The 8,699-nt window shown below is 34.6% G+C and overlaps 1 protein-coding gene across 2 annotated transcripts; it reads left to right on the top strand.

Moving 5' to 3' along the window:
- The first annotated feature begins 382 nt into the window (after positions 1-382).
- LOC111404026 lies at positions 383-4,946 on the top strand. 2 transcript variants are annotated; one of them, XM_023032740.1, is made up of 6 exons: positions 391-1,311; positions 1,612-1,709; positions 3,229-3,253; positions 3,886-4,006; positions 4,089-4,223; positions 4,491-4,946. In XM_023032740.1, the coding sequence occupies exons 1-6, from the start codon at positions 819-821 to the stop codon at positions 4,693-4,695; spliced, it is 1,077 nt and encodes a 358-aa protein (XP_022888508.1). In that variant the 5' UTR covers positions 391-818; the 3' UTR covers positions 4,696-4,946. The 2 variants fall into 2 exon arrangements, with proteins under 2 accessions (XP_022888509.1, XP_022888508.1); XM_023032741.1 differs by lacking the exon at positions 3,229-3,253 and having other exon boundaries at positions 383-1,311.
- The last annotated feature ends 3,753 nt before the right edge of the window (positions 4,947-8,699 follow it).

Here is an 8,699-nt window from a genome sequence, read left to right as displayed (position 1 = left end):
CGAATTTCGATGATGACTTCAATGAGTCTTTTCTTTTAGATGTGTATATTCTGAATTATCACGAAAGTTATTTAGAAATAAAGAAAAGATATACATAGAGTAAAAAAAACACACTCTCAAAATCACAAGTCTTGAAGAATTCAATTTCTTACGACCTTATTTATAAATAAATTAAAATTATATTAAAATCGAACATAATAAAAACACTCGATTGTTAACATTTCAAAGTAAAAAATCTAACACAAATATATTCATTTGATTTCATTATTTAGCAAGCTATAAAAAATAATGAAAGTTTTGGAGAGGAACAAGTCCTAAATAAAAGAAAAACAGGAGAATGGGGGTGGAAATTTATTCATGGAACTGTGGAAAGAAAATGGAATTCTTATGGAACCAAAAAATAGAAAGGAATAAACAAAAATACATTTTCATTGGCCCTCGTTGTCTCGCATTAAAATCCAGTGAAAATCTCTGAAATCCCTCCAAACCTCAACATTAATGGAGATTTTGTACATTTCTTTTTCACTTTTTCTCTGATACTGTTTCTCCAAGAAATTCAGAATATTTCTTCCCTTGGCCCATCAAGATTATTGATTCTTTAATTAATATCAGATTTCAAGATTCTACACTATATAAATACTTCAATTGTTTTGCATATGCTAGGGCTATGCTCCTCCGTTCCCCCTCAATTCCTTGATTTGTTGGATTCATTGTTCTTTATAAACTAACTATCCTTTTTCCTTGTTTGGAAAAATCAATTTGCTGCAAAACATCTGAAATTGGGATGCTAAGATTTGCTAAATGCGTCAGGTATCGGTATGATAAAGAAGCGTTATTCGTTATTTACATCAAGCGCGACCTTTTATCGTAATTTCAGATATTTGAGGGGTAATTTCATGGCGGCAGCCCCGAATTTTTTGGTGGGCCAAAGGGACTTGCAGATAATGTCTCCGAGAAGGCTTTTGTCGAATATATCTACTGCATCAGCCATTGATACAAGCAATGGAAGGTTTATTAGGGGATTGAGGTTCAAATGCTGTCGCTCGGAAAATTATGGCAATAAATTTCAAAATAACGATAATGATATTTTTAGTAACAGTAATGCGATGCAGAAGGCAAGGGCATTTGGTCCGTACTTGCCGCAATTTCTGTTTGATTCAGTAGAAGTTAGGGTGGAGGACAGGGCCAATAGTGTGGATTATGCCTTTAATGGAGCTCGCGATTGTGGCTCTACCAATAGAGGAAACTCGACTGGATTTCCGGATCAGCTCTTGCCCGAGAAAATCATGATTGCGGTGGATGTTGATGAGGGTATATGATTTTCTCTTCCGGTGTAATGATTTATGGTCTTGGTTGAATTCAAATCTCTCATTTTTATTGATAATATTAAGTAGTAAGACTTATTAAGACAAGGATGATGTGCTCTTTGTAGTTAAAATTACCAAGGTTCTAGGTATTGCAGGGAGAATGTTGGTGGGGGTTGACTTGCAGAATTGGTAGTTGGTTTAGAGCACTCTCTTAAGAACATTTTCTGTCAATATTCATACTATACTAAGTCATTGTGATCATCCTACTTATATCTCTATACATTTCTTTTGTCTTTGTTGGCAGTTCTTGGCAATTTTGTATCAGCTCTCAATCAATTCATTGCAGATCGATATTCTCTAAATCACTCAGTTGCTGAATACCATGTCTATGAGTTTTTTAAGGTACCATTTATTCTTTAACAAGTCTGTGTTGTATATGCTTGCTTGCATTTCGTATTTGCCATCTTCTCACACATTAACAAAAAAAGAATTTCTTGAGTTCAGATAAATAAAATATCAATGTTCTTATTTTATCACTGATGGGAAACCTTGATTATTGTGGTAGCAAAACTTCAGATGGCTTAGGCTATGATGAGAACTTTGTTTACCTGATCCACCAACTTGAGGGGAAAAAATTATGATTTATCATTTTTCCACTTTTACAATGGATTTCATGTGGTGTTGGTCCTTACCTGTTCCACCAACATACACCTTAACTTGTGAACTTCAATTTCATGAGCGCCAAATCATATCCTTATCTTGTCAAATACAAGTATCAGCAACCGTCAAGCTAACAACGCATAAAAAGAATTCAATAAAGCAAGCATTAATGATAAGATTCAGTATCACATGTTTAGCTATGTATCATTCTGTTTTATAACTCGGGCATATATATAAGCTTACCTTGTTTTGGAAATACTTGTGGAGGGTCATTCAAGTACATTAGAAACCTTCCCCTTCATTTTGATTTCTTTTTGTGTGTCTCTTGATCCTGCTTCTCCTATTCTTACTCTCGCCATTACTCTGGCTATCCTATTCCTTTGCTTCTGTTTTTCATCCTTTTCTTGCTTCCTCATTGTTTCTGAGAAATGTTTATTGAATATATCAATAAGCAATATTGGTCCACTGCCAAAATGAAAGCAATGAATAAACCAATCGGCTGCTTTTGAACCACTTCCTCAGGTCGTACTACTTTTGTCAACATAGCAGCTTTCTTATCATTTGTGTGATTGGTTGCTGAAAAAACTTTGTAGAATTGGGGCAGGATTATGGGCTGTTCTCCTTGATGGACTAACTGAAATCAAGAAAGATCTTGCTTCGTATTAAGAGAGTTGAGTTGTTATGGCAATGATTGATAGGTTCTCTTAGAGGTTGGGGGAAGTGGAAGAGGGGGAAAGGCCACAGCCAACTTTGTCATGATTTCATGGCATTTATTCTAGTGAATATTGGATCCAGATACAGATCCTGATAGATGTGAGAACCTGTCTTTTAGTTATCATATGTAGCACACTCGTTCATCTATTTACCTAGGTGTATATATAGTCCGTTCTTCGCACCTGCATTTCATGTCGTATACAAATTAAATTTCTCGTCTTTGCCCAGGCTCAATTAGTTTTGAGCTTGCACGTCTTTGAAGATTGATGCTTACTCAGGACAGAATCAAGCGTCCTTGTGGTAAAAGCTCCTATTTTCTTTATTATAATGGAAGTGCTCACCACTCGGGATTTTGAATTGGGTTGAAACAGCATTTCATACTTCTATAGTTTCCATGGTTTAAGATGTAAAATTGGATTAAAAAATATGTTATGGAGGTTGAAATGAAGGATATTACTTATTTCTATTAATTTTTTCTTATAGCCAGAAATAAATCATACCTATGCATATCTAACTCATATATATACTTTTATTATAAATCTTGCAGATATGGAACTGTTCTCGTGATGAAGGTATCCATAAAGTTTCTCTTTACTAGATTGAAACACAAAACTAATGGGTTTGTTATCTTTTTGTTCATACTGTTTGCATATTCATATAGTGGGTAACTTGTTTCTCACAATTCAGATAATGGTTTGATTGTAATTCAGTTTTCTAGAAAATTAAATGAAAGAACTTCTGAATGCACTTTTAGCTGTCCACAATGTTTTGCTTTTCTTCCAATTTTGGCAGTATAAAGTCGTTACGAAGAATTTCACCTATTCAATGTGTATTTTGGTCATATTACCTAGAACTTATTAGTTGCTACACCAATGCCCACTCCCTTCTTTTCCAATTTCATTTATTATGAATTGTTTTTGTGACTAAAATTTTTCCAATGACTGTCGTTGATTCTAGTATTAGATGAGGGCTTTGATTTTCTTTGATGTATAACTGCAAAAGGGCAAGTCTCATATTTATTTAGAGAACATCATATACCTTTTCTTTAGAAATTATTGCTCAATAGTTTGGTAATTTGTTGAAAAATGTTTAAATCTTTGTGTTAGAACACACTTGCATCTTAGCTTCCAACATGCCGTCACACCTTCCAGAGTCCCCATACTTGACAGCCTGAATAAGAAAATCATTATTTTTCTTTTGACAGCTGATATACGCGTGCACGAGTTCTTTAAGACATCTTATTTTAAGAAAGGAATTCATCCAATTCCAGGAGCCCAGAAAGCTCTTCAAAAGTTGTCCAAATTTTGTAATCTGTCAGTTGTTACGTATGTATCCTTAACCATTGCAGGCTTGACTTCTTTTTCAATTTGCCTTTGAAACTAATTTTCATTTATTAATTCTGCGCAGGTCCCGACAGAATGCAATTAAGGAGCACACAATTGAATGGATTGAGAGATATTATCCGGGGTTGTTCAAGGAGATCCAGTTTGGAAATCACTTTGCTTTGGATGGAAAATCCAGACGTAAATCAGACATTTGCAAGTATATTATTCATTATCTACTGTTAGTTTTTTTAACATGATATTAATGTTCACGTTTTACCTTCCATGACATGTCCAAGTATACTTTTCTTCATCAAGATAAGCGTGTAATTAAATTGCGGTATACTCTAGCGTGATTATATGCTAGGACAGTCATTATTTCTTGATCTGCAATCATGTCGATGAGGAGAGATGGTTAGAAATCTGTAAATATGTCCAAGAAAACTACCATCTAATCAACTTCGTCATTTTGCTTTGTTTCTGCCAGGTCCTTGGGAGCAAAGGTTTTGATTGACGATAATCCAAGATATGCAATTGAGTGTGCTGAAGTCGGCATTAAGGTTCTTCTTTTCGATTATGAGAATTCATATCCTTGGTCGAAGATGGAGTCTGTTAATCGACATCCTCTTGTCACCAAGGTCCACAACTGGGAAGAGGTGGAGCATCAGTTAGGATTATGGATTACGTCATGAGAAATTTATCCCAGAATTAGGTTCATGAGTCGTTGATTCATTAGAAGTAGTAGATTTTTTGCCTTTTAATTGCCGGATTGTCAAATTACTGGAAAATTGTATTTTTGACGTATTGTCGTCTTTGATGGAGTAGCTTGAAAAGGGCTCTGTAGAACACAGGTTCCAATTTGTAGGGATGCTGAGGGGAAGGAACATATTGATGTAACGTTTCCATTTTAAGGTTCCATTTTTCTATTTCTTTTGATGTGTAAGTGGGGTTTTGCCTGTCAAAAGTTGATGGCTTCACCCCTTCAACCATGAGAGAGACCTTTCCTATCGTGTGATTGTACAGTAATAGATCATTAAGATTTTGTTGTTCGAAATATAAGTGTTTTCTACAAGAATCCGTTTTTTCCTTGCTTGAAAATGAAACCATTTGCCTCCTTCAACTAAAGCTAAATCAATTGCTTGGAAGCAGACAAACGATTTGACACACAATGGGGGGTGGGTGGGTATTTATTATGCAATATCTTATTCACATGGGGGTTTCATGTGAGTATTCTGGAGGGATTCTATAAACCTGTACACACAGACTAATTATTCTAATAAAGCTTATTGACATTCTAAATCCAATTATACCAGATAAATTTGTCCAATTCATTTTAGCTTGAAACGCTTAAAATTCGACATACACATGCACTACAGAGATCAACAAAGTAAGGCATTGAATTTGTGAAGATTAAGCCCTTCCTTGATCATCATTTTTTTAAGAAGACATTTTTCTCTCTTCTTTTGAATTACACATTCTTTAATAAAATAATATTATACGTAAATTTAAAACTTTTACTTATTTTTTAATCACACAGTCTCTATCAATATACAATTATTAGGAAATAATGGGGCTTAAACAAGCCCTAAATAATGTTTGTAATGCAGAAGTTAGGTGATTGTCTAAGGCCTCCAAATTATTGACACAAAGAAGCAAAATTCGTATCCGTTTAGAAGGCTTACAGGGGAAGTCGAGGCATGTTTGTTTTGGGTGGTTAAATAAAAAAATATCAACCTTAGGGCGTGTTTGATTGGCCACATTTTTCGTTTTCCATCAAAATAGCTTGTTTGATTGCAACATTTTTTAGGGAATTCCATTTCCACCTTTTCCCCTACACGTGCATTTTCCATGAATTGGTGGAAAACCAGCTTTAATGGTTTTTTATTTTTTTTATTTTCAACAATGGGAACAAATTTTATCCATAATTGTAAAAAATTATATCCCTTTAATTGACAATTTTCATAAAAAATAAAGACAAACAAACACCAAAAAATTCAAAATTTCAATATTTTTCAGGTGAAAAATTATACCAATCAAATACATTTAATTGATAATTTCCAGAAAAACAAGTTTTAAATAATTCAATTACCTGAAATTCTTTTTCTTTTCACCCAAATTTAACTGTTGCAATCAAACGGACCCTTATAAGAAAATAAAGCAAGGTTTGCATGTTTGGGAGAAGTTGTGGGATCCACTTATTTTTAAGCAACATCATGATGAAATTGCCCTGTTAATTCCCTAAATGATCATTGAACTTTTCTTGAAGTTCCTATGGGTCACTGCACTTAAAAAATTGTCCTGTTAATCACTTAACTTTGAAAATTGGTATCTTATCCATCATCGCATAAAAAATGCTTGCAAAATCGAAAGGATTTGATTGCATGTCTAACGGTTTAACTTACGTGGCAAATCATTGTAATAAAAAAGAAAAAAGAAAAGGAAAAGCCAAATCACTGCATAAATCACGCATTCAACGATCATTAAAAAGAAAACACCCAAATATGTATTCGACGATTTGTAAATAAGAAAGTCACATACCTGTAGACTCGTGCTCAATTTCACAATTTGGCATCTTTTTATTACAATGACATGCCATGTAAGCCATATCGTTAGAAATGCCATCAAATCCCTTCAATTTCGCAAATGTCGCTTATGCAGTGACGATGGGGTACCAATTTTCAAAATTAAGTGACTAACGGAAGAAGTTCTCAAATTCAGTGACCCTGTGGGAATTTTAAGAAAAATTCAATGACCATGTAGGGAATTAACCACATGTTCGAGCATGCCTAAAAATAAGTCGCTTATTATTAGCATAAGCCGCGCTTACTCCATTTCCTAAAAAACAATCCATCCATGTTTAATACTAAACCAACATGTTTTAAATATTTTTTGTCTTACTACTCTCTCTCAAGTTCCAACATCGAAATGCAAATTTCAGTAGCTTAAAGCTCTTTCCTAGAAACATTAATTTGACAACCATTATTTTAAAACTTTTTTTTTTTTTGTTTTTTACGTACTCATTTTCAATTACATTCTGCACGTAAATTCAAAATTTTCCTACTTTTTAACCATATATTTTCTTAAAAATCATTATTCAAAATATTGTTTTCATCAATAATGGCCATCAAACAACTTGGATGAGAATCCACCAGACACAAGCTCTTCTTTGGCAGCATACAGAAAAACTATGTCGACTTTCAACAGTAAAACAAAATAATAGAAATTGGCGCAAATCTTTCCTAAGCACAAAATTTAGGATTTGAATACCTTGCTAGGCCATACAACAGAATGCAGACAAACCGACGATCCCGCCACTCAATCATCCACCATTGACTCCGGTCTTCTACTTTATAAACCATAACAGTCGGCAGAGTGTACGTACAAAATATCTTTAACGGAGAAATGAAATGTGTGGTTGAAAAGTTAATAAAAATATGGATCAAATGACATGTGTGACCAAAAATGAATTTGAAGAAAAATGAGTTTTAGAAATGAAGACCGAATAGAGACTAAATTAGATGCGTGAAGATGGTCTGCCACCCGAGAGCAAGGGGCCAAGCCTCGTCTTTCCGGCCTCTACAAGCTGAGGCTCAGGCCTCCAACTGATCTGTTCAAGTCAATCCGTTTTACACTAACTTCCACTCGGTAACGAAAGGATGAGCAAATGAAAATTGGGAAGTAAAAATTAGGGGGAAAAAAAAATTATAACTGGTCAAGGACAACATAATAAGAAGAGGGTAAAAACAACTGAAGTATTATTATTTATTAACATTATCTGGAACTCAATAGAGAGGATTCTCACACCTGCGAGTGAATAAAAAATAATTAATTTGAATCTACAAGTACACCCCCTAGCACGCCATGTCCAAGTTTTGCTGCCCATCCATAAGAGACATTTTCATTCAGAAACCCGTGAATGCACATCCTTTTGATTAAATAGGTGGACTAGACAGGCGATTATGCATAACTAGTTGCAGTTTTTCATTCGTAAAACTAACATTAAATTAACGAGTGCGTCCCCACCACTTCACCAGTTGAAGTGATCAGTTTTACTTGTATTTTAACGACACACACCAGTGTTTTCAATCCTGTTACATGTACTGGGCCGATTGACAAATTTTTTGACAGATTGTCAACTGTCAAGATTTATCGACTATTAGAAAAAAAACACGGGGCAACCAGCCAATGCGGTATGAATTCAGCTACTTTGTTGGAAAATATTGACATCCTAGTTGATAGATGTATTGACGGCACGAAATGATTGGTTGTAAAAGTTGATTGTTTTTAAAAAAGCTCAGTGATAGTGGCATTTTGTCAAGGAAGATGTCAAACTTTTCTAGTAATGTAGCATGGTTGATACAGTATTACCACTTGTAGGTTTCCCCTGTACAGGGAGCTTAATTCCAGTGTTTTCAGGTAAATGAGGAGGGTTACAGTAGGTTCACGTATACGCTTATATAGACGATACCGATAGTGCCGACTTTCCAGTTTTCTGTGTTACTTTCTAAGGTCATGGCATCTCCCATTCTCAAGTCCTTCCTGCTTCTATCTTCTCTCTTCTCATTAACATATGCTCTTAGCTCTTCATCATCTTCAATTTCATTTTTAGACTCAAATATTTCTGCAATCAGAATAGTTTGCAGATCAACACCATTCCCTGAAGCCTGTTTTGATTCACTGAAGCTATCCATCTCAG

The sequence above is a fragment of the Olea europaea genome, chromosome 11, assembly GCF_002742605.1.
Source record: "Olea europaea var. sylvestris chromosome 11, O_europaea_v1, whole genome shotgun sequence".
In the NCBI taxonomy this organism is placed as follows: domain Eukaryota; kingdom Viridiplantae; phylum Streptophyta; class Magnoliopsida; order Lamiales; family Oleaceae; genus Olea; species Olea europaea.
The sequence above is the reverse complement of the archived record's forward strand: the minus strand, read 5'-3'. Positions and strand labels throughout refer to the sequence as shown.

Excerpts from the sequence above, each read along its gene's own strand:
- LOC111404026 (XM_023032740.1), top strand. The coding sequence starts at position 819 with ATGATAAAGAAGCGTTATTCGTTATTTACATCAAGCGCGACCTTTTAT. Across the intron at positions 1,710-3,228 it reads ATGTCTATGAGTTTTTTAAG|ATATGGAACTGTTCTCGTGA; the intron begins GTACCATTTATT and ends TAAATCTTGCAG. Across the intron at positions 4,007-4,088 it reads TGTAATCTGTCAGTTGTTAC|GTCCCGACAGAATGCAATTA; the intron begins GTATGTATCCTT and ends AATTCTGCGCAG.